Source organism: Myxocyprinus asiaticus, chromosome 3 (genome assembly GCF_019703515.2).
Source record: "Myxocyprinus asiaticus isolate MX2 ecotype Aquarium Trade chromosome 3, UBuf_Myxa_2, whole genome shotgun sequence".
Lineage (NCBI taxonomy): Eukaryota > Metazoa > Chordata > Actinopteri > Cypriniformes > Catostomidae > Myxocyprinus > Myxocyprinus asiaticus.
In genome coordinates this window covers 62,709,948-62,737,111 of record NC_059346.1, presented here as the reverse complement: position 1 = coordinate 62,737,111, position 27,164 = coordinate 62,709,948, and the positions used below count along the sequence as shown (strand labels likewise).

At 39.6% G+C, this 27,164-nt stretch overlaps 2 protein-coding genes across 3 annotated transcripts in view; one reads left to right on the top strand and one right to left on the bottom strand.

Annotated features, from left to right (window-relative positions):
- Positions 1-27,164, top strand: part of LOC127425941 (astrotactin-2-like) — an 829,264-nt gene that overhangs the window by 661,032 nt on the left and 141,068 nt on the right. For both annotated transcript variants that reach the window (XM_051672308.1, XM_051672299.1), the window contains 3 exons: positions 3,631-3,735; positions 9,744-9,923; positions 24,839-25,101. In XM_051672308.1, the coding sequence (XP_051528268.1) occupies positions 3,631-3,735; positions 9,744-9,923; positions 24,839-25,101 (548 nt within the window). The remainder of the gene's footprint in view (positions 1-3,630; positions 3,736-9,743; positions 9,924-24,838; positions 25,102-27,164) is intronic.
- LOC127426116 (E3 ubiquitin-protein ligase TRIM32-like) lies at positions 14,105-17,826 on the bottom strand. The gene is made up of 2 exons (XM_051672652.1): positions 17,591-17,826; positions 14,105-16,452 (listed from the first exon to the last, which is right to left on the bottom strand). The coding sequence occupies exons 1-2, from the start codon at positions 17,678-17,680 to the stop codon at positions 14,452-14,454; spliced, it is 2,091 nt and encodes a 696-aa protein (XP_051528612.1). The 5' UTR covers positions 17,681-17,826; the 3' UTR covers positions 14,105-14,451.

Genomic DNA, 27,164 nt, shown 5'->3' with positions numbered 1-27,164 from the left:
ATTTAGATTATTAGATTATGTTAGATTGTTAGATTACATCTCTCCCAGTTACTGCGGCAACATTCAGATCAGATTTAAGACTATATCTGTCAGTAAGAAGTAATACTATGCTGGATGATACAGCGTGTTGAGGATGTTCTTCAGTTTCAGAGTGCTTCAGCAATCCGAAACCATAGAATAACTACAGAAATGGAATAAGTGATAAAATGGCAATTAACATGAAATAGAGATTCCTAAAAACAGGCGGTGCCTAGCAGACTGAACGTTGTATCTAATTGATCAGGTATGATGGGTTGTAATAAATAGGAGAGTAAGACAATGAAAATAGTCAAACATGAATTGGGTTTGACTACCTATTTAACTTATGTAAACTGACATACTTCTGAATACTTTTGGGACATGCATTTTTGTGTGTTTTGTCATGTCCAAATCTGTCCAATACACGAAAGATTAAATACACGGTTTTTCAAAAGTATAGTGACAATAATTAAGCATAATATGTGTTAATATGACTCTAGTTGATAAAATCGCTTACTAACCTTGTCTGTGTAAAGTTATCCAGTATTTCAACATCCTTTTTATGACAACGTAACGCTGATAAACCATGTAGGCATAAATCCTGGAATCTTTCGCACAAGCTAAAGGATGCAAAAAAAGAGACTTTGAGTTTTTGGTTTTCATCTTTGTCTTCTGTTTTTGAACAAGACGTCATGTTTGTCAGGCATACAGAGAATAAGTGATGTAATCAGTGCTCTGTCTAACAGCCTCCCCTTATAAACAGCATGTTTGGAGCACGAGTAGCAGTAGTGCAGAATATTAAAGCTCGCGCCAGTCCGGGTATGAACTGTGGTCCATTCTGACGAGTGATTTCAATCAATAACCACTTACGCCCTAACAATAAACATAATGAGTGCTATATTTTTTTCTAATAATGTGCAACCTGAACATGTCTAAATTTGTTTTGGGTTTTCATGACCCTTTAAGGGTACATGCACTGGTGAGCCAAAACATTATGACCACCTGCCTAATATGCTGTTGGTCCACCGATTGCCGCCAAAACAATGCTGACCCACTGAAGCTTGGACTCTACAAGTCCCCTGAAGGTTTCCCAGCAGAACATTGCCCAGAGCATCACAGTCCCTCCACCGGCTTGTTGTCGTCCCATAGTGCATCCTGGTGCCATCACTTCTCCAGGTAAACGGCGCACATGTACACGGCCGTCCACGTGATGTAAAAGAAAATGGGAATCATCGGACCAGGCAACCTTCTTCCACTGCTCCAAAGTCCAGTTCCGACACTTGCATGCCCATTGTAGGCCCTTCGATGGTGGACAGGGTTCATCATGGGCACTCTGACCAGTCTGCGGCTACGCAGCCACATACGCAGCAGGGTGTGATGCACTGTGTGTTGTGACACATTCCTCCCATAACCATCATTAAAATTTTCTGTGACTTGTGCCACATTAGACCTTTTTCGGTTCGGACCAGACGGGTTAGCCCTCGTTGCCCTCGCGCAATGATGAGCCCTGGTCACCCAACAACCTGTCGCTGGTTTGTTCTTCCTCTGACCATTGTCGGTAGGTACTCACCACTGCTGACCGGGAGCACCCCATAAGCTTTGCCATTTCAGAGATGCTCTGACCCAGTCATCTGGACATAACAATTTGGCCCTTATCAAAGTCGCTCAGGCCTTTACTCCTGCCCATTTCTCCTGCATTCAACATGTTGATTACAAGAACTGATTGTTCACTTACCATCTAAACTACTCAAACCTTGACACGTTGCCTTGTCAGGAGATGATCAATGTTATTCGCTTGACCTGTGAGTGGTCATAATATTTTGGCACATCAGTGTATATGCACATTGACAAAAACAAGGGTAACACCCCAGTGACGGCTTTTTACCTTTAACGGTGCCTTTTGTGTATGCCGTTCTCCCTCAGCAGGGCCATGGCAGCCTCTGCGACCTTGGTAAAGATGCGAGGGGACAGGGACAGTCCGAAGGGGAGGACCTTGGACTGGTATGCTCATCCCTCGAAGGCAAACCGAAGAAAGGGTTTGTGTCAAGGATGGATAGATACGTAAATGTATGCGTCCTTCAGGTCGATGGCCGCAAACCAATCCTGACGTCGTATTGACACCAGGATGCGCCTCTGCGTTAACATCCTGTAAGGCTTTTTTCAAGGCATGCAGATCATAGATTGGGTGCAACCCTCCCCCTCTCTTGGGCACGATAAAATAAGGGCTGTAAAAGCTTTGCTTACCTCGGTCTGCTTTCTCACCGTCAAGAATTAATGGGTGAAATCCTCGACGGTGTCGCCAAAAGGCCCCCCTTGGGAGATGGGTGCATCGAGAAAGCGGACTTCCTCGGTGTCACGTATCTCCGCAAGGTTGAGCCACAGGTGTCGCTCTTGGACCACAAGAGTGGACATCGTCCGGCCCAGGGCACTCGCCGTGAATTTCGTCACCCGTAAGGCGAGGTCGGTCACAGTACGCAGTTCCTGCATCAGCCCTGGGTCGGTTCTACCCTCGTGCAGATCTTTCAGCGCCTTAGCCTGCTGGACCTGCAGGATGGCCATGGCATGCAGGGCGTGCAGGGTGGGAGCAGCTTGACCCACGGCCTTGTAAGCCTTCGTCATTAATGAGGAAGAGAACTTACGGCCTAAATGCACCGCTACAGCGCGCTCTACCTGGGGGAGCTCGACATATCCCTTAGCATCTCCGCCATCGAAGGTAGTCAGGGTGGACGAGCCCACGAAGCGTGTACAGTCAGAAAAAGGTGCCTTCCATGACTTTGTTAGCTCCTCGTGCACATCCGGGAAGAAAGGCACCAGGGCGGGGCACGGCCATGAACACTCAGGGCAGGGTGAAAAGTTCCAGTTCGCAGCCGCCCAGGCAAGCACGGCTGCCATCTCAGCATCCGCCTCATCCTGTGCTCTACCGCCCATGGGCGGGAGCTCAGAAGATTCATCCACTTCTGATAGCAGAAGCCCACCCTCCAATGCTGTGACCGAAAGCTCACCCTCGTCGTGAGCCGCGAATGATACATTAAATCCGCCCTGAGGCAGACCGCCTGTATTGCTCTTCCAGATAGAACGAGCATGCTGGGGGATGGGAGGTCCACGGACCAGGTTGGGGAGCAGCCGTGGTGGCTCTTTGTTTCATAAAGAAGGAAGTGAGCCGTGACCGCAACGTTCTGATGGACATGTTCTCGCAATGAGAACATGTCCCTTCCACGAAAGCTGCCTTGGCATGCTGGGGCCCCAAGCACTCGAGGCAGATTTCATGGCTGTCCAGAGGGCTCCGAAGAATGCATTCAGCTCCGAAGAAAAAATCTGAATGAGTGGTGCACGCCATCTCCTTTTTATACCCGTATGTCCGGGGCGGAGAGTGGCATGCAAATTCCACTCGCCAGTTCTCATTGGCCTTTTCTATTTTAAGCAAAGGTGATTGGGGCTCTCAAGATCGAACCCCTAGTGTCACTACATTGACACAACGTCGAGTAAGTGACAGACAGGGAACAGTTATTAGCCGACAATGTATACTGCCCTGTGTAAGAAGCACAGCTTTTGAGAATATTACAGAAGTGAGATGCATTTTATCACATTATGTGTTTATACTGTATGTTACAGGGGACGCCCAGTTCAGTGAAGCCACAGGATATCCCATGATGCAACAGTGGAGAGTGCAGAGTAACCTGTATAAGGTGAAACTCAGCGCCATCACACTGTCCAAAGGTAAAACACCAGCAGAAACAGACAAATTAAAGGAGTAGTCTACCAAAAGTGGAAAATTATGTCATAATTACCTGATTGTTATAACCCCACTCTAAGGCTGTAAAAAAAGGAGACCAAATGTGCAAAATTGCTAAATAATAATAATAATAATAATAATATATTAACGTAAGTAAATAAACCATGAAATGTAATGTAATGCAGTATACATATTAGTCAGTCGTGTTTGCAAGTGCATGAGGCAGATGTTGTGCATATGTCCAAATGTGTACGAACGAATTAGAAACTAAAGAAAAAAAAAGCAAAACTGGGCGCTAGACCAGAGCTCTCAGATCGGTTTCACAATGCAGCTCCATGCCCTGTCAGTATGCAGCCGCCTACAACAATGACTCTTGAACATCTCCAGGGGTATTTAAGTTCTCAACCCAACAGACGTCAGGTGTGTCAGCTACGCCACACAGCTAAAACGCTATCTGAAACAACCACACACTTGCAAGCACACACACACATATACATACAGGCACAGCCTAGGCTGGGACATCATATACATTATAATCATACAGTATATACTGTAATCGTTTTAAACCTCTATATTTTTTATGCGGAACAAAAAATTATACATTTTAATTAAATCCCGAATACAATGGCAGTTTATAGTGAAATAGCTTAACCCTTTCGCACATACGATCAAGCCGGTGTGATTACACAAGGCTGGGCTTAGTGGCATACAATCAAACCAGTGCGATCTGCATTTTTGTTTGCTCGTGTACCAGCAAAGGGGGACTGAAGCGGTTTTCATAATGAATCAGCTGCTCAAATAGTCTTTTCAACATCACAATTTCTTTTTTTTCTTTTTTTATGTTACAAACATTAATATAATCACAAAATAAAAGTTTAAAACTGCTATCGACGGAGCTGACTGTTTTGATGCAGTGAAGCAACGCTGTTTTCTGACGTCAAACAAAAAATGTATAAACAAGTTAGTCCACTTGAGCCTTCTCCCTTTCTGTCCGTCACTCATTCTCACCACTTCTGGTGAAAAAAAGGTGGAAGGGCTAGGTTTTTAAAACCATCTATGCTTGACGAACTCAGAATCCAATGCTGCATTGGAATTTAAACACGCAAACCCGGCAATCACGTTCATAAGCAGTCATTATAAACATCTACAAATCACATTATATATTTTATAATATATAGTCTGTTCTCCAGTGCATCTGCTGTGAAATGTAAGGCAAGTTTTTATTTAATTAAATTCTGTAATTAAAACAATAAAGAACTCACGCTGGGCGATTAGACAGCACAGAAAAAAAGTCACATGTCAAAGGGTTTTAAAAAGGACCCAAAATTATCATCAAGTAGTCCTTGTTGTTTGTGCGTTTTCTGAAGGCGTACGATTTTGAGAAAATCTTGACCCTGTTGCGCTTTCATGACTGCTGTGAGAGGAGTTCTTTCACAGTGGCTGATGCTATGTCCACACGAAAAACGCATGTTCTGACATTAACATGCGGGTCATATTTATCATAATTTTGGGGTGAACTACTCCTTAACAAATCCATAAATACTCCCTCTTCATGTGTTTATGTTCCACACATATGTTTTTAATAGCAAAAATCCTTTTTTCGTTTATTTTGTATGAGCCATTTTAATATCAAACAATAGACCTTTCAGTAGTGTCATATTTAGTTTTTTTACATTAATGAAAATGAGGCTGTGAGGTATGAACTTACAGTCTCTTCAATGGCATGCACTGTACAAAGATGTTTAAAGCACCTAGATAATGCCATTTTCTTTGTTTTTTGTTTACTGAAATTTGTGAAAGGGAAAACAGTCAATGGTGTAGTAGTGACTGAAGAGGTGGGCATAATGTGAATTTTTTCAAACACTCCCCCACGTACCCGGTTTCTGATGTGTAAAAGATAATAATAAAGACAAAAACTGTAACTGTTTAAATTAATAGGTTTCATTAATGTTCTTTTTATTAATTTAAATGAAATTAAATAAATAGGTTTGATTAATGTCATTTTTATTACTAGTAAAATGGGTAATACTTTATAAATACTTTTAATGAAATGCATACATAATATGTTATATACTGGTAAGCTTTGCATAGCTAATATAAGTGTATACATATATACAAATATACATAAGAAGTATGTCTATGGTTTCCAGCTTAGAAATATAAATTAAAATATAGCTGCAAGCAGCAATGATTGGGTCCAAACCCTAAAGCCATTCCCTAAACAATGCAAAGAGCTCTGGCACAACAGAGTCACAATGTTTACACCAGCTGAAGTGGGTATCAAACCAGGGTTCACCCAGTCTTTTTAACTGAAGCCCAGATCTCTAACCACTGCGCCACACAAAAATAAAAAACAAAAAAAAATCACGAACATAAGTATTCACAGCCTTTGCCATGACACTCAAAATTGAGCTCAGGTGCATCCTGTTTCCACTGATCATCCTTGAGATGTTTCTACAACTTGATTGGAGTCCACCTGTGGTAAATTCAGTTGATTGGACATGATTTGGAAAGGCACACACCTGTCTATATAAGGTCCCACAGTTAACAGTGCATGTCAGAACACAAACCAAGCCATGAAGTCCAAGGAATTGTCTGTAGACCTCCGAGACAGGATTGTATCGAGGCACAGATCTGGGGAAGGGTACAGAAAAATTTCTGCAGCATTGAAGGTCCCAATGAGCATAGTGGCCTCCATCATCCATAAATGGAAGAAGTTTGAAACCACCAGAACTCTTCCTAGAGCTGGCCGCCCGGCCAAACTGAGCGATCGGGGGAGAAGGGCCATAGTCAGGGAGGTGACCAAGAACCCGATGGTCACTCTGACAGAGCTCCAGCGTTTCTCTGTGGAGAGAGGAGAACCTTCCAGAAGAACAACCATCTCTGCAGCACTCCACCAATCAGGCCTGTATGGTAGAGTGGCCAGACGAAAGCCACTCCTCAGTAAAAGGCACATGACAGCCTGCCTGGAGTTTGCCAAAAGGCACCTGAAGGACTCTCAGACCATGAGAAACAAAGATTGAACTCTTTGGCCTGAATGGCAAGCGTCATGTCTGGAGGAAACCAGGCACCACTCATCACCTGGCCAATACCATTCCTACAGTGAAGCATGGTGGTGGAAGCATCATGCTGTGGGGATGTTTTTCAGCGGCAGGAACTAGGAGACTAGTCAGGATCGAGGGAAAAATGAATGCAGCAATGTACAGAGACATCCTTGATGAAAACCTGCTCCAGAGCGCTCTGGACCTCAGACTGGGGTGAAGTTTCATCTTCCAACAGGACAATGACCCTAAGCACACAGCCAAGACAACAAAGGAGTGGCTACGGGACAACTCTGTGAATGTCCTTGAGTGGCCCAGCCAGAGCCCAGACTTGAACCTGATTGAACATCTCTGGAGAGATCTGAAAATGGCTGTGCACCGACGCTCCCCATCCAACCTGATGGAGCTTGAGAGGTCCTGCAAAGAAGAATGGGAGAAACTGCCCAAAAATAGGTGTGCCAAGCTTGTAGCATCATACTCAAAAAGACTTGAGGCTGTAATTTGTGCCAAAGGTGCTTCAATAAAGTATTGAGCAAAGGCTGTGAATACTTATGTACATGTGATTTTTTTTCATTTTTTATTTTTAATAAATTTGCAAAGATTTCAAACAAACTTCTTTCACGTTGTCATTATGGGGTATTGTTTGTAGAATTTTGAGGAAAATAATGAATTTAATCCATTTTGGAATAAGACTGTAACATAACAAAATGTGGAAAGTGAAGCGCTGTGAATACTTTCCGGATGCACTGTATGTGTGGAAACAATACAAACTTGGTGAATTGTTGCTCTATGCAAAAGCTGTTATTTAAAGACATAACACTGATTATTCGGAACCAATAAGTCTCAGTTGGTCATCAGATAAGGGTCAGTGGTCACTAATGAATTGAGAGTGCTCTTCAGTTGCTTTGAAACAATGAAAAAACAGAGCAGACGCACGCAAATACACGTTCGGTGTGAGCGGCCCCTTACTCATCCGTTCGCGCATATTTGTTAGTGAGAGCACGTGGGCGAAAGAAGTTTGGAAGGCCTATATATTTTTTCATAAATTACAAACCTGAACCCAAAGTCCTACTTGATAAAGTGACCCGAACCCAGCGGCTTCTAACATGAACTGTTCTGAGAGCGCTGACAACAGTGTATTCACGCATGTACCCAGAACATCATGTCACCCCTCAAGCGGTTTTGCGGAGCTTTCCTATTGGGGAGGGGGCCCCTCCGATGTCCAGGGCCCCACGCAGTTGCGTGGTGGTTAAAACTGCTACTGGGCAGAAATATACTGCTATATTATGATTGCTTAGCATGTATTTGTGTCAGTAAATACATGTGGTACTTAAACACAATAAAACTCTTACTTTGATTAATGATTAATGAATTAATTACAACTCACATATATTTGTATATTTGTTCTCTGGGAGCCGGGCTAAATAAGCACTGTTTCTGCATTCGTGACATTGGTCAGACCCTCAGTCACACCTCAGAGGTCAAATACACAAATTATCTGTAACATTCATAAGTATAACAACCTGAATTAATTCACATGGATAAGAATACGAAACTTTTATTTAAAACAATAGTTAGTGAAGTCATCAACAGGCCAAAGAGACAGGGGTAAACCCCAGCCCCTTTCATTTGGAAAGATGTTTGTTCCAATGTTTCATTAGCGGAACGTTGACTCTATCCCTCGCGGCCTCCTTCTCATTCCCATCAAAAAATAAAGATGGTGCTACTATGAATAAGGTCCTGGCAGACTGGCAGACTGCTGTGAATTTAGGTGTAATAAAGTGATCATCATGTTCACTATCCCTCTTAGAAGGTGTTATTCATCAAGTAATATTTGACAACCCTAAATGTGTTTATCTCAAGAAATCTGTCAAGAACATGTCTTGGTCATATTTCATCCCAAAATCTAAAGAAAGAATATATATATATATTTACACACTACCGATCAAACGTTTTGAAACACTTACTCATACTTTATTATATATATACTATATATATATATATATTTTTTTTTTTTTTTTCTCACATTTTAGAATAATAGTAAAGTCATCAAAACTATGGAATAACATAAATGGAACTATGGGAATTATGTTGTGACTAAACAAAATCCAAAATAAATCAAAACTGTGTTATATTTTAGCATCTTCAAAGTAGTCACCCTTTGCCTAGAATTTGCAGACATGTGCTCTTGACATTTTCTCAACCAACTTCTGGAGGTATCACCCTGGGATGCTTTTTAAACAGTATTGAAGGAGTTCTCATCTATGTTGGGCACTTATTGGCTGCATTTCTTTATTATTTGGTCCAAGTCATCAATTTAAAAATTATACACTACCGGTCTAGATGGGCTGGTTTGAGTATTTCTGCAACTGCTGATCTCCTGGGATTTTCACACAAAACAGTCTCTAGAATTTACTCAGAATGGTGCCAAAAACAAACAAAAAAAACATCCTGTGAGCAGCAGTTCTGTGGATGGAAATGTCTTGTTGATGAGAGAGGTCAACAGAGAATGGCCAGACTGGTTTGAACTGACAAAGTCTACGGTAACTCAGATAACCGCTCTGTACAATTGTGCTGAGAAGAATATCATCTCAGAATGCTATTCTGAGATGCAGGTTGAGGGGGACCTACACAATATTAGGCAGGTGGATTTGTTTTTGTTTTTAAAAATTAAGGCTATTTTTAGGAACATTAAGATTGTTTGCATTGTGACATCATGGTAATTCCCCCCAATTTTGCATTACTGTATTGTGAAGAAATCGTATTCTCATTAATGTAATGCGAAACAAATTATATTATGTTATAGTTTTATGTTGTGAAGCATTCATATCTGTAATCCATAATTTATGATGATTTAAATAATAAAAATAATGTTATAGTATTACAGTATTTATTTATTTTTGTAAACAGAAGACATTTACTGTTTATGTGTGTGGTGGTGCTTTTGTCAGATTTCGCAAAGGTCCTGAAATCCCTGACGGCAGACAGCACACGGGATGAGCTGCTAGCATTTATTCAACAGTACGGCAGTCATTACATCTCTGAGGCACTGTACGGCTCTGAACTCACCTGCAACATCTATTTCCCCAGCAAGAAGAGCCAACAGCAGCTCTGGCTGCAGTACCAGAAAGGTAAGGGGATGATAAAGGAATACATAATTCAATAAAGGTCAAATCCAAATATTTCCTCTCATGGGGTTTGTCTATTTAGGCTTGTGCTGTGCAGTGTCCTGTGCAGTTTTATATGAGGAAACGTAAAACAAATGACAAATTATCAAGAGTTAAAACACTCACGACCGGATGAATAATGGCAGGTTATGGGCAGTTCAGTGAGGCCTTTTACTTTTTGCCTTTACGAAGAACATATTTTTTATATCTATATGAAAACATATAATGCAAGTGTTTTTTTTTTTTTTTTTTTTTTGTTTTTTGGCAAATATTTCAGTTGAATTAATTAAATAGAAATAGATTTCAAGCTATTAATTATTTAATTACATGATTATCAAATACAATTATATTACAAGAAAAACAATAAAAAATAATAAAAAGTGGATGTAAATTATCCATAAAATATTATAACACAATAAACACTCTGCTATAACACTTTTAAAATAACTGACGAGTTGCATTGTTACAGCACTATACTGTCTTCCATCACAATAGATTTAGTAAAACAAAAATAAAACACTTCATATTAACTCCATATTCAATGACACACTTCTGAGACAGTGAACAGCCACTAAACTACAACTATAGATAGAATATAGTTTTGTTTTTTGAGAAATCTACTTTAGGGGCATTTTACCCCCACATTTTCAGTATCACATTTTGAGAATGTTTGACCTGATACCTGGTTGATTTGTGACCCTGCATCCAAATATTCATTGGCTCATATCAGGGGCACAACTACATTAGTTATGTAACAGATAAGGATGCGATCAGATGGCAAAACCTTCAAACTGGGAAAAAAGTCTTAACTGCTTTAAATATTGCCATGGAAAACTGCATTTTCTTGTCACTACAGTACTTCTGTTGAATAATGACTTTTTATTGAAAAATAGACAATAAAAACATGAATTGCATGTACTCTTTCTTCACAGCTGAATAACGAAAAAGACAAATACTTTTCATTGAAAAAAGTTGCAAAACTACTAACTAAATAATTTTGATTATAATAATAATGAAAAAAATACCTAACCAAAAGTGGAGTAAAAATGTAATGTTAGAGGGGAAAATGCAAACTCCGGATCATGTTCGTCACTGATTATGTAAATGTGATTACTTCCTGGTTTCAATACGGGATCTGAACCTGTGCCTCCAATGCCGCTGACGCAACGCTCTTCCAGTCACACCATAACAGAAGGTAAACACGTTGGAGCCGATGTAATATGTCTGATAGGAGATGGTGCTTGTCTGTAAGCCGCCATAATGTGGTCTATCCCAGGGTACCGAAACTCTTGGAAACAACATGCTAACTTCTCATGTTATCATGATGTTGTATTTTTAAGATATTTAGATGAAATTTAATCTTGTGATTTCTGCAGCACTTCCCAAAGATGTAATTACATTGTAAGATCTGTGAGATGGGTATTATAAACCAATTACAATCAAACTTTTCAAACAACAGCTTAATACCCCAACTTAGACACATCCATTCATAATACTAATTTTTTGGGCAAGTGTCAAATGTGGATTTTTCTGCTTAAAAGACCAGTGTCCTAGAGTCTTCTCTTCAAAGTTGCAGGTGAAACTGGTGTTTGTCATGTACTGTTCAATGAAGTTGCCAGTTTAGGACCTGTGAAGGGTCTTTATCTCGAACAAGAAGATTTGACGTACTTGTCCTCTTGTCAGCTTCACTCTCTGTGCTGGTTAGATTAAGTTTATTTTATTATTTTAAGACAGTACAAAACCAAAATATGACTCGGTTTGTGTAAAGTAACTTGCAAGAAATGCAAGTGTACTCAACACTTCAGAAACTTGAAAAACACAATGTACTGTGAAGTCCATACTTCATTAAATAGCACAACCATTTTCAACTGTTTTAATAACAAGAACAGTTTCTTGCCAAATTACAAAAGTACCAAATTAGCACATTAGAATAATTTCTTAAGGATTAAGGGAAAATTTATTTTTATACTGCTGAAAATGAGGCATTGCCGGGTAAAAAATACATTTTAAAATAAATACAAATGTAAAACAGTTATTTCAAACTATAATAATTTGCAACATTACTAAGGTTTTGGCAGTATTTTTGATTAATTTAATACATTCTTGGTGAAGCATCATTTTTGCCCAAAAACAAAAATGTCTTAGTGATCACAAACTTTTGAACAGTAGTGTATATATATATATATATATATATATATATATATATATATATATATATATATATATATATTATTATTATTATTATTATTATTTTTTTTTAAACATATTATTTTTAAGGATTTCCAAGAAAAAGTGATTTAATAAAAGTGAGTATAATAGCAATACAGAGTGCATGTGAGGCTACAAGTTAACTACCTGTCTACCACCAGATGTTGTAATTGAGAACACGTCACTGTGGGAACATTCTTCTAAAAGTAATTCTTTAGGTAAATCTATGCATTTTTAAATTTAGCCATTTACATTAACTTCCACAGAATTTTCACAAATGCATTAATTTATTTTAAACACTTATTGTATAAGTGACTAACAGTCTGGTGACCTAGTTATGGCTCAATTGTTTCCAAAAAAAAAAAAAAAAAGGCAACCATTTTTTAAAATTTAATTAGTGCACACATATTTACATGAGATAAAGTCTATTTGCCAAGGTAAAAAAAAAAAAAAAAATTATAATAATATTTTAAACTCATTAAGATCAGTACACCACCGATATGTTGAATTTATTGCACATAATTGGTCATGAACAATACAAATAATTGGGGAGTCAATACACTGACAAACATCATTGCTTCAACACATGATCATTTTGTAATCTTACAAAAGTAATATGTCCATTCAGTCTCCCATGATAAAAGCCCTTCTAAACAGTGTGAGAAAATGCTCATACAGTAATTTATTCCTTACAATATTTGATATGAGCGAAATGCATGATGCTTGATATGAAATACCCAAGAAAGAGCATCTGTGTGTTCCATTTACATATGATTATACCACTTTTTTTTTTTCATACAAAGTTCATTTGTCAAGGTTCAAAATTGTTGATCTTCACTTGTCTTTAAGTCACACAAGAAACAAGACAAAAAAATCCAATGATGGTATGTATTATTGATGGATTTATGCATATAAATTCACTAATCTATGAAAAAGTAACTGCAGACCAGTTTTGAAAGCATAGTTCCCTCAAAAATAAAAAACAATTCTGTCATCATTTACTTACTCTCATTTTGTTCCAAACCCATATGACTTTCTTTCATGCAACACAAAAGGAGATGTTAAGCAGAATGCTGGGATTGACAGCCATAGTCATCATTCAGTTTGTTCCACAAAAGCAAGTCATACAGGTTTGGATCAAAATGAAGGAGAGTAAACAATGACAGAATTGTTTTTTTTTTTTGTTTTTTTTTGGTTGAACTAATACTTTAATGTGCAAAACAAATATGTTGAGTAGGATTATTATTTTATAACAGAACACCAATTCCAGTACTGTCTAAAGCTTTGAAAGATGGTGCAGCTTAATATGGTCACAGTCCCATTACAAAATAAAATTGACATAGTCCTTCAAACATTGAGTGAAAAATAAGCAACAGTCTTAAGACCAATCTCTTAGAAACAAGGACACTTAAACGCAAAATTTTATTTCATATACTTTGTAACAGTAAACTGCTGAGATTCTGTTTTGATTCAGTTGTATCCCTGCTGTAGATGAACTATTGCAGTGAATCTGATTACATGCTAATAAATATCTCCTGAATTTGTCAGTCCTTTGGTAACTGCAACACAGCAATGGGTTCAAACACCAGATTATAGTACAAACCAGTCACAGTCAATGATTAACTATAAGACAACTTAGAGACATTTTAATCTTCGCATATTTGTAGTGAATAACAATAATGATTTTTTTCCCCAAGCATAATGTTGACAAGTTAAACTACATTGTTTTGTTTCACAGAAATATATTGTCCATATAAACTTCTTTACTGACAAAGGCTTCAGGTATGAGGGGGCACTTTAACAGAGAGGCATTATGGGAAATAAGTAAAATCATGACACATGAACATGAAATTCAAACAGTGTTTTGAATTTTCCAAAAAAAAAAAAGTATTCCAGGAATGTCACCTTATAATACATATTGTTTTTGTTGTAATTAATGTTGCTTTTTTTTTTTTTAATTCCTCCTAGTACAGCAGTACAAATAAAGAGAAAAAAAAAAAAATCACAAATGGAAACTAACTTGCACACTTAAAAGAAAATGACTCAGTTATTGCCATCAGTTGTACTGTATTCCAAAATGCATTTGTCCGTAGCAGCCAAAATAATATACATAATTGATCTTCAAATTGCTCCATGGCAGTGGTGAACGGTTGCTGCCCAACCCCAGCCATTGCATGCCACTGGTCAGAAAGCACCAAGAAGCAATCGCATTTATAATCATTTCAACTGAAGTGACCAGTCTTATATATCGTCCAAATGCCCTTCATTCATCGACACAGTGGTCTTAACAAGTAGAGGAACGTCTCCTCTGCAAGTATGTGTAGACCTTCACACAGTGGTCCCAGCAATCCAAGACTAGCAGTTGTCCCTTTTGAGTAACAGCCACCCCAACGGGGCATGTAAGGCCCTCTTGAATGAGAACGTTATAGCCACCTTCTTTCGGGAACTGTAGTATTTCCTTCCGACCACTGTCCGTCACAATCAAGTCCCCGTTAGAGTCCACACACATGCCGGTGATGCAACGGAAGTCCTCGGTTTCTGAGAAGAAGTGGCTAAGTTGTTTTCCCAACTGTCCATCCATACCCACTGAGCCGATGGAGAACCCCCCCTCGAGGTGGTGTTCATTGTGTCTATTTTCAATGTTTAGGCCTAAACCCTGTGTAAAATAGACTGTCCCTGAGGAGTCACAAGTCACAAATTTGGGCCTGACTGCCGAGCATAGACGGTTGTAGTTGACCACCCCTACGTTACGATCCACAGCCAGGCACCAAAGCTTTCCACCTTCCACATCCGACACAACAAACTGTCCCGAAGGCATGGCGGCGATGCCCCATGGCTTAATGAGCTGGTTCTTATGGCAGGCGATGCAGTGGCCATCAGTGGTGTAAACCTTCACGGAATTGTCATAGTTATCGGTGACCCCAATGAGACCCTGAGCAGTGATTGCAATGGAGAGAGGAATAAGGTTGGGAAGGTCCGCACCGAGGAAGCTCAAGACAAAGTTGTCGATGCTGCTTGGGTTGCGGCGTATCTCCCTTTGGAAGCCCTTGCGGTTGAAGATCTGGATGCGGTAGTTCCCTCGGTCAGCCACGAGCACCTCGCCTTGCGGAGTGACACAAATACTTACCGGCAAGTTGAACATGCCAGGGAGATTCCCCTTGCAGCCCATCTTTTTTACGAACTGACAGAGCTGCCCGCCAGTAGCCCCTGGAGAAGGTCCCCCTCCATCTACGGACTTGGACTTGAAACTACCAGGAGAAGCACAAACTGCTTCTTCGACTGCCGCTACCATATCGATATCACGATAAATGTCCAAAGGGGCGGCAGCGGCAGTGGCAAACTCAAGTCCATCTTCCTCTTCAGCATTGACAGTGCAGGGTTTTGTAGTCAGCTGTGCTACATCTAAGGGTTTTGAGTGCTCGATTTTAACCAGTTCAGGGTCCTGTAGTTTCAAAATGACAGGCAGATTCATTTTTAAGTCCAACTCTTCATCATCATTATTGCTCCCTTCCTCCAGTAGCGCAATATCAGTCTGTTTTATTCTTATGGTGAGGTAATCGCAACGAGACACCACCTGCACTTCGGCAATGTTGAGCAGGTAGGCCTGCTCCTCCAGAATCTGGGCATTGAGTTTCTCTACTTCAGCCATGGATGTTGCAAAGGCACGACGCGAGCGGCCAAGATCTTCCTGGAGCCGCAACTCAGCCTTGGCATACTCCTGCTGGACAGCCTTGTACTTCAGTCGGAATGATTTCGCCACGTTGTCAATGGCAGCCTTCTTTTTCTGAATATTACCCATTGCCTCCCGCAAGTTAGTGAGCTTCCCGGTAAGGTCTTTTCGCCGTTGTTCGGCAGCCATGCGAATGGCTTGTACGTCGTGACCGTGGCGCTGATGACCCTCGTTCTTGCAAATGTCACACAATACGATGCCGCAGTCACAACAATACTGACGGGGAAGGCGGTTCATACAGGACTTGCACATGAGACCCATGGTAGATCTACATGAACTTGCACAGTCGATGATCTTTAACACAGTAAGGTTGTCAGCCAGCTGGGAAATACTGCTCATACGAGAAACCTTGCTGCAGAAGGGGCACCGCACACCATTTATGGTGCTGGCAAGGAGTTTCTCAAGGCACTGGCGACACACAGAGTGACCGCACTGCAGCAGTTTGGGTCGAAGTTGGTCCTGGTTGTAGGTCTCCAGACAGATAGGGCATTCCAACACTTCTCGAACCAAATCTGGATCCAGAGACGTTAGTGTAGCCATGGTGCCTTCCATTGCCTAAGGGATCAACAGAGGAGGAAAAAAAGTTATGCCAATCAGTTATAATAATAAAAGTAAAAAAAACAAAAACAATATGAATTACAGAGGTCTCAAAGTGATTTCTCGTTAGTTTACGCACAATAAAGAGCAATATGACTTGCAAATCAGAAACTTATAACACACATATGGGTGACTTTTCATTTGGAGAAGCATGTACTGTATTTATTTGGTATTTTCAAAATTGAGTTAACAAATAAACGTTGTACCCAAATACTGCTATCATTACCATCACTGCATGCATTTTAGAAAATAATTACGTTTTCAAAAAAAAAAAAAAAAAAAAAAAAAAAAAAAATTATATGTGGTTATGCTGGAAATGAGAAGTGACGGGCTGCATTGGCAAAAGATAATTTAAATGATTTAAATGTATTTTATTTAAAATGTAGATGATCATGATCTATCATTACTAAATGATACTGTATGTCATTACTAAAGCAGAGAGTATGATAATTTTAATTAAGAAACAATCCATTTATTATTATTTAAGAATTTAAGGTTTATTGACTGCTAACTTATTTCTTTCACACATTATATTAAAAATACACATCACTACTTATGGTGCAATACAAATGGGCAGGACAATCGAAACCCCTGGAAAATGTCAGTTCACTATAAAAGCGGTCTGATGACACGCATTAAAGCTGATGCTGAATTTAATGGCTTTTCTACCACACCTACTAATGTAACCTAACTGCATTTCCCCTACATGATCATATAGTGATCCACGAGAGTTCACAGTGGCTGGGAACTAAATACAGTCATATTTAATGTCCTTTCATGGTAGCCAGCTGGTTAACTACGCTATATTATCGTAATGTTTCAGGGTCATGTATTGTCATGTATATGTTCATACTTGATGCATGCCTTGACATGCAAATAGAATCATACTAATACAGCTCATTTTATAGAGTCTGATTACATGCATAAATATGTCCAATGTCTGATTCACGAGCTGGTTACAGGCCCAAAGCCTCAAAAAACAGCGATTTGGATCCTATAACTACCTGTCTACTGAATGCATGTACTACAGTTGCATGCTAAATACATTCATGCATACTAAATACGTTTCGTTATTGATTATTAGGTGATTTCATACCTTCTGTTCAACAGCAGCTTTCGCTAGATATGACGACGCGCGCCTCTCATAACAGCGGATGCGCGCATGACACAGCGGAGATGACGTCATAATGAAGGAAGGATTTTTTTTTTTTTCTTAAGTTCCGCCCCCCATTATATTTCATTGGTGGCCACGGAAGAGGTTGAGCGCGGTCTCCGTTAATTGATGCGCAAAGGGACCAATCAGATGAGCGGGTACTGTTGTCATGCGAGAATCGCAAATTTATTTCAGTCGCACATGTTAAATAGCTCAGGTTGCTCCTGGGAACAAAAGGGTGGATCCAAAACGCTAAAATTCCAGAGAATGACATCTGTATTTATTTAAAGAATACAAAGACTGAATGTTTAATTATATTATTCCAAAAACATAATTAATCTAATTTATAGAAATATATGTTACAATATGTTATGAAATAATGATAATTATGATAATTATTGAAATTATCCAATAGTTAAACAGCAGAGAGGGGTTGAGGTTAATGTAATCTAATGTTTAATATAATATTAATGCAGGAAAATGTCAGGAAAAAAAAAAACGTTCTTTGTTACAAAGATCTAAAACAAAAACAGCAACAATAATATATTCATATATGTATTTATATGTCAAATATGTCACAAAATGTTGTTGTGATGTATATATCTGAAAGCAAATTAAGGGTTTAAATAATATAAAATCATGGTATAGTTTCTATTATGTAAAATAAGTCTGAATTGAAAAGCTGAACAATGACAGGAAATTGGCATATAATGTTTTAGAGTTGTGGTGATAATACAAACATTCACCAATATCAACTGCAGTATTATCGTTTACCACTAGATGGCAGAAAACATCTATCTTAAATTACTCTGTTGAACCCACCTAAAATGAAATAGTATAAATGTAATAGTTTATAAAATAATATAAAATCAAGTTGTAATTAATAATTTTGAACTATAATATAGTATACATAATAATTATTAATAATATAGTAATTATTGTATATACTTATCATAAGGTTATATTGTAATGAAGCTGATCTTTGACAGGAGATTGATCATTTGACACACAGTACACAGTGGTGTAACAGACTACTGATGTATTTTTAATCTGTTGATGTGCAAAATAATAATAAAATGTTCCAGTCATTTTCACAGTTTCACATAACATGGATTTCTTGAATATTACTTTGCCACATAACAAACTTCTCTGTATTACTGCAATTCACAGATAGTGTGTAGCTCTTGATTGATGTGTCAGCTGAACTGTAAGAGTGGGTGATAAGGCAGGCACTGATCTTAACGTCAAGATTCTTCTGGCTGATTTGGAGAACAACGACTTAAGACAGAACACATCAGATCAAACATGGCTGCGAGTGTTGCGCTACCCAGACCCCAAGTGTCTCACACAATGTTTTTACTGCCTTGGTTGTTCTGAAATGAGAGCTTCCTGGTGCCACAGCCTTCTGTGCTCTTCTGCCAGTAAAGGAACCCGGCCTTTGCCCCAGGGGGAGGTCTTGTTTACTATCAAATCAATTAATTTTAATTTGTATAGCACTTTTCACAACACACATCGTTTCAAAGCAGTTTTGCAGAAAATTATGCTGTCCTAGAAAATGAAACTGTAATGTCTTAAAGTCTTCATTGTGCGGTTTGTTGAAAAAACTTGATTGTAGATATACTGTATATATTTATATAAAGTATATTATTTGTCTTTAGGCCCCTAGGCCCCTTACATATTTCCCCCTGGCTAAACAGCATGAATATAATTCCAATAATAAATATAAGTTATTTATGTGTAATACAAGTCATTGTTTAAATTGGTAAACTGAGGAGATGTTGGTGGCCAATGTTTAAACTAAAGGATTTTGTATTAACTGTAAAATGAATGACTTTGAAGTCCATCCTGGGATAACTGTTTAAGTGCACACAGATGCATTGTTCTTTTTTATTTGGCTGATGAAGGCTTTAGTTGGCTATTAATCTATTGCCTATGTATACCATTTTAAAAGTCCATCCTATGACCAAGATAATGCAGGCAGAGGTCAGTGAGGGGCATCGCGGTCCGGCTTGATGCTTGTGGCAGAAAATGTCCCTTGAAGTCCATCCTAAGCCCAAGGTTCAGGCATTGGCCAGTGAAGTATCCCATTATTTCCGGTTGGAGTTGGCAGCAGTTCATCCACTATGAAGTCCACTGTAGTAGACTGAAGTGATGTCTGGCTGGCACAGGCTGCAGTTAGTGGTCATCCCTCAGCGACACATAGCGGTGGGAGTAGGACATCGGGCAGGACAGGAACTGGCAGGCTCTGGCAACCTCAGGATATGTATCCCGAGGTTGAGACAGGGAAACAAATAGAATAATATTAACATATAGATGCCATTCACTTTAAGCAGAGTTATAGAATATGAGAAGTGTTTCCGGTACCGGCAGACCTGACTAATGCAATATATCTATGAGTTGAGGGATAGTTTAGGTTAATGCCTGGCTGATGAGATAAGTTTAGTCTAGACTTAAACAGAGAGAGTGTGTCTGAGTCCCGTACACTACTAGAAAGACTATTCCATAGTTTAGGAGCTAAATAGGAAAAGGATCTACCTCCTTTTGTGGATATTCTAGGTATTATTAATAGGCCTGAATTTTGCGATCGTAGTGAACCTGATGGATTATAGCGTGATATAAGGTCGCTTTAGTATTGATGAGCTAGACCATTCAAAGCTTTGTAAGTAATTAACAAAATTTTAATATTATACAAAACTTAACAGGTAGCCAATGCAGTGGCAATAGAATTGGGCTGATATGATCATATTTCATGGTTTTAGTTAGCACTCTAGCTACTGCATTTTGAATCAATGATTAATTACTTTTAGACAATCACTGCTTCGTTCATCAGGTATGCATTTGCAATTTTTCGTTTTCCCTAATTATGTGGGTTGATGTGTAATTGCTTACAGGGTCAATTAAGACATATGTAATGCGGTTAGCCACTTCCTGAAAATGATCCTACCAATGATCAAACACATATTGTTTTTAAACCACACAGAATGATCACAATTAGTATATAAAGTAAAATTGTCCTGTCAAACTAACTTATTATTTCCAATTGCAGAGCCAGCATCTGAAGTTAATTATAAGCTCCTTTTGCAGTTTGACATGTTAGACATAACGGGCTGTCTTACATAGCACATAACTGCGCAGGGCACACTAACCAGCGATGTTAATTAATTTTACAGATCAAAGAAAATAGGGCCTAGGCCTACTAGGACCAATTAATTGTTGGGCAAGCTACTCAGAAATGTAGTTGAGGTGCCAACTACTCTACAAAAAGAAATAGCTAAACCAAAACTGATCAGCTGAAAGCTACTAGAGAAAACCAAGTCCAATACAAGCTACATGACTAAAGTAGCTTTCTTCATTTAAGCTACTTCACATTATTTATAAATATTAAATACTATAATCCGCTTCAGTTTGATCTAATGCTTATTTATTAGAAAAAGAAAAAAAAAACTCAAAAAGAGGTACAAAGAGGTGGTATGGGATGGTAATATCATGGTACTTTAATAGAGAAATACCTTGGTAGTGATTATTATTAGCATATTCATACACCATATTTTCATGGTACTCCACGGTACAAAGAACAGCACAGTACAACCACGGTTCATGTAATGTCAAGACAGGGTGATATCATGCTACTTTTCTTTGTACTGTTTTGGTTGAAATGTCTTTTCCTGCAGTACAGAGCTTTTTCAAAAAGCTGCACATGCAGCGGTTAAGTTTGATTAAGACTTTCTTCTTCACTGGCAAATGAAAAGATGCAGTCAAATGATTCGGTGTTGGATTCAGTAGTTTGAAGGTAAATATTCCACTTCATCCAGCTCTATTTTTGTTCTCTAAAGTAGCCTTTCATCCTGTCACTGTTTTACTTGGAGACAAACCGCTCCAAATTATTCAGCCCATGAGTCAGCTGTCCGAATTTCAAAGTCAGTTTGCGTATAGAGCAAATAGATCTGTGGATGATGCAGTCAACATGGGATTGCATCATTTCCTGCAACATCTGGACAGACCAGGGACATATGCAAGGATCCTTTTTGTGGTCTTCAGTTCGGCTTTCAAAACCATCAATCCAGCTCTCCTATGGAATAAATTAGCCCAGCTCTCTGTTCCCATGTCTATCTGTCAGTGGAGCAACAGCTTTCTGATGGACAGGGAGACTGGGTAAATTCACTTCCAGCACATGTACGATCAGCACTGGTGCCCCCCAGGGATGTGTGCTCTCCCCACTACTCCCTGTATACCAACAACTACACCCCCAAGGACCCTTCTGTCGTGCTACTGAAGTTTGCAGACGACACTACTGTCATCGTCCTCATCCAAGATGTTGATGAGTCTGCATACAGAAGGGAGGTTGAACGGCTGGCTCACTGGTGCAGTCATAACAACCTGGAGTTCAATATGCTAAAAACAGTGGAGATGTTGTGGACTTTAAGAGGAACACACCAACACTGACCCCCCTCACCATTCTAAACAGCACTGTGGCAGCAGTGGAGTCATTCAGGTTCCTGGGCACTACCATCTCATAGGACCTGAAATGGGAGACCCGCATTGACTCCAACAGAGGTTGTACTTCCTTCGCCAGTTGAGGAAGTTCAACCTGCCACAGGCACTGCTAATCCAGTTCTACTCAACAGTCATTGAGTCTGTCCTCTGCACTTCAATATCTGTCTGGTTTGGTTCAGCTACGAAATCGGACAACAGAAGACTACAAAGGAAAGTTCAGACTGCTGAGTGGATTATTGGTTGCCCCCTGCCCTCCCTTCAAGAACTGTATACTTCCAGAGTGAGGAAAAGGGCTGGAAAAATCACTCTGGACCCCAATCACCCTGCCCACTACCTTTTTGAACTGTAGTCTTCTGGCCGACTCTGAGCACCAGAACGCTCAGGCACAAGAACAGTTTTTACCCTCAGGCTATCCATCTCATGAACAGTTAAAACTGCCCCTTTGAGCAATAATTAATGTGCAATACACAGCTTAGTCTTTTTATATTATCCAACACATCCTACCTCTTCTGCCATTACATTCCCTTGCACTGTACATAACCGATTTGTATTTAGATTTGCACTACGTATGTGTATGTATGTATGTATATGTATGTATATATATTCATATATGTGTATATGTATGTATATGTATGTGTGTATGTATGTATGTGTGTGTGTATATATATATATATATATATATATATATATATATATATATATATTTATTTATTTATATACATATATATTGTCTATTGTGTATTCTATATATACTTTTTTCTTTTCAATATTTATCTATTTTTTATTCAATTTGTGTACTGGAATCTCCTGTCACCAAGACAAATTCCTTGTATCCCTTGTCAGCTGCACCCACGTCAGTGTTTAGTTTCAGTTTCATCAGGGATCTGCATTAAATAAATGAGGAAAAAAGTTCTGTCTCTCCTACAGCATGTATTCGTCTCTTTCTTTGTTATTATTTACTGCGCGATGCAAGCCCTTTGCAAATATTCTGTGACAGCTGTTGTTTTGCTTTTTTTCTATGCTGACATAGCGCTGTTTGGGCGGGGTAAAGTATGTGACTTGAACAGCCAGATGCATTTAGACTTGACAAGTTTTGAATTGAATGTGTCTCAAACCACCTCCTGAAGTGGTCTGAGCGATTGGATTGCAATCCATCTTGAATGTGTTTCGGAGGACATATACACCTGGTCTTTTCATGATCGGATAGCTATCCAAACAGTGAAAACACATGAAGTGGCCAGGTGTAAACAGGCCCATTATGACATGTGATCTAATATTTCATTCTTAAATCCAGCATCTGGGCTAACACACCTCAAACGCTATTTACAATGATACAGATGGCATAGTGTGATGAGGAGGTGGGCGGGGCCAGCCCGTGAAGACACACGGCCGGCCCTGAATCAGGTTAATCAGCCGGGAGGGGGATAAAGACTAGCCAGAGGCGCCAGTTCGAGGGAGAGAGAGACGCACGCAGCCGTGTCCTCATGTTTTATGTTGTTTTAAGTTAATTTATATCATAAAAGTTTATATTTACTGTGCAGCCGGTTCCTGCCTCCTCCTTGCCCGTCCTTATACTGTTACAGTGGTTCCAAAACCCAGGAGGGACGCGCTGTCGCGGAGTCCTCGCCGCTGCCTTCCACCAGGGGAGCAGCCGCGGCCGTCTGCCTGGGGATGGAGGGGTCGCTGCCGGCCGCTGAGAGATGGAGGAACTGCTGCCATCCGCCGAAGAAGGATCCTTTCACTCGGTGGAGAATCCCTTTGGAAGGGGCTGCTCAATCTCAATATGATTAAGTTTATTGCAGGAAATTATTAATTTAAAAAGCTCACCCTAAGCTGTTACTACTCTTGCCGTGTCATTTTCATGTGCGGTGAGAACTGCACAAACATTGGCCTGTTCATTTTTACTGTGGCTCAGGGTTGGCACATCTCTGTGTTGTTTCAGACATGACGGCCTCATACTGTTTGCTCTCCCGCTACACATCCTCCATTAAGCGTTTGCATGTCATGCTACAATCCACCATAATGAGTCATGTGATTGCCAGGCACCATGAACAGGAATGTTGAGCGCAGTGAACAGACGTTATTGTTCAGAGTGGCACATCTGTTTAGCTATCACATGGATGTCTCAACACTTAATTAATATCTTTCTTCCCGCAACTGCATTGTTTTCTGTTTACCAAAGTGCAATGCACGAACACTGTGAACGTAAAAATCAGCCCTATATTTATGCGAGCGAAGACAGTTCATCACTTCCTCTAACTACTTCCTTCCTGATACATTAATAGTCTTGAAACACTTGACTGAACTCATTAATGTTGTTAAAATTAGTTTTGTTGAAAAATATAATATTGTGAAATAAAATATTGTGCCTATTTATGAATACAAATATGGTGCCTACTGTACATATGAATTTCTTTATACATTTTTTTTAATAAATGACCAAATGAAATGATACATACACTTTTTTTTTTTTTTTGGACTGATTTATTAATTTATTAAAAAATACAATAAAAATGCAATTCATACCAACAATGGCTTGAACACACCTCAATTGTAGTTTTCAATTTTAGAAATAAAAATCATTTTTAGATTTTTGTGTGGCATAAATTGAGGGTGTAGAACTGGAAATGACAATGTAGCAATTTTTTATTAAGACTCAGTGTACCAGTGATGTCATAATGTGTCTCACCTCCACAGAGGTCACAGAGCAGGGTGGGCGACGGGACCTAAAAGCCGTGCCTTTCATCAGCTACCTCTCTGGCCTACTGAAGACGCAGCTGCTGTCTGATGACCTGGTGGCCGGTGTGGATATCCGTTGCCAGGAGAAGGGCAGGTGTCCAGCCGCCTGTCACCTGTGCAGGCAAGCCGGCCGTGAGGCGCCTAGCCCGATGCCCATCTTGCTAGAGGTCAGCCGTGTCGTGCCCCTCTACAGCCTGGTGCAGGATAACATCACCAAAGAGGTAAACTATGGTCTTGCACATTAAGGATAAAGTGGCTATTTAAAAAAAATATATATATATATTATTTTTTTATTTTTATATTTTAACCATTTCATTGTTCTGCTTTAAAACCTAAAATTGAAGCAACATCATAAAATATGAGGTATATGCATAAACTCTGAGTTGTGGTGGGTAGTAGAGTATACTGATATGTCATTTGATTCTGAGACTTTCTTAACATTATTCATGAGAAGGAATGCTTCCATCCAATTACTTCGCTTTCTTGTATATGAGCTCGCATTACCACAGAGAATTCAAAATCATACATGGATGTGACAGCGGTTCCTGGCCCAGAAATAAGAGCTGACTTTTACACGAAACACTGTAGTGAGATCAGATAACTCGATAACCAGGCTGGAGCGAACATGTTTGTTAGCTGTTGGCATAGAGATGCACACATTCCATCATGTCTTCTCCGTACAGCTGGTCATGGACAAGGTTAGTTAGCGATTTTATCACACTAGTGTCATGTTAACATGTATTATGTTTAAGATAACGGCTGTGCTTTTGAAACAGTATGTAGTTAATGTTTTGTGTATTGGACCCGTTTACTTTAATTATGTGCCTATTTACTGTGGTAATCAACATTATGCCACAAACACTGTTAATAGAGTTTAACATTCTTTGTAAGAATAAATATCTATTAATTTATTTTAGGTCTCTAAGCAGTCCTGGGTTTGGTGGCAACTCCTGCTTACACTTCATTCCCACCACCACCACCATTTTACACCCCTTTCATATCCCTTTTTTTAAGTCTGAGGTGTGAATGACTAGTGCTGAACTAGGGGGGTTTCATGACACTGTAAGGAGAGATGTGCTATCACTAAGTGATGGGACTTTTAATTTTTACCTGGTGGACAATAAAATAGACAAAACAATCCTCAGTGATGGGCTCTTTTGACCTGGACCAGTTAGAAATCGTATAGTAAAGCACTAGGAAACACCCAGAATCATATGCTAAAAAACACTCAGGAAAAAATCTCACAGGAAGTTGACATGTTACTTCTGAATGTTCCGGTCATCTGACATCGACCCTATCAGAGTTACTGACAGCTGGCATCTCCCATCAGAAATGTTTACTACAGTTCAAGTGTGTTTACTTTTTCTTGTGGTGTGACCGACACGTTCTTGTCCCGCACTGAAACCAAGTAATGTAATTCCCAATGTTATTTTCTCTAAGATAACAATTTTACTCCATGGATGATTAGGTTTAGGGTTGGGATTTAGGTTAGGGTGTAGAGTTAATAAAATCCTACATACACTGTTGAGCCAAAATATTATGACCACTCACAGGTGAAGCAAATAACATTGATCATCTCCTAACAAGGCCACATGTCAAGGTCTAGGTAGATAAGATGGTAAGCGGACAATTAGTTAATGTAGTCAACGTGTTGAATGCCGGAGAAATGGGCAGGAGGAAAGACCTGAGCGACTTTGAAAAGGGCCAAATTGTTATGGCCAGACGACTGGGCCAGAGCATCTCTGAAACGACAAGGCTTGTGGGGTGCTTCCGGTCAGCAGTGTTGAATACCTCCCGACATCGATGCGTGAGGCAATGAAGGCTATCCCGTCTAGTCCGGGCTGACAGAAGGTCTACTGTGGCACAAATTTTAATGATGGTTACATGAGGAATGTGTCACAACAAACAGTGCATTGCACCCTGTTGCGTATGGGGCTGCGTAGCCACAGACTGGTCAGAGTGCCCATGATGACCCCTGTCCACCATTAAAAGCACCTACAATGGACATGCGTGCGTCGGAACTGGACCTTGGTGAAGTGGAAGGTCACCTGGTCCTATGAGTCCTGTTTTGTTTTTACATCACGTTGACGGCCGTGTACGTGTTCGCCGTTTATCTGGGGAAGTGATGGCACCAGGATGCACTGTGGGAAGACGACAAGCCGGTGGAGGGAGTGTGATGCTCTGGGCAATGTTTTTCTGGGAAACCCAGGGTCCGGCCATTCATACAGACTTCAATTTGACACGTGCCACCTACCTAAACATTGTTGCAAACCAGGTATACCCC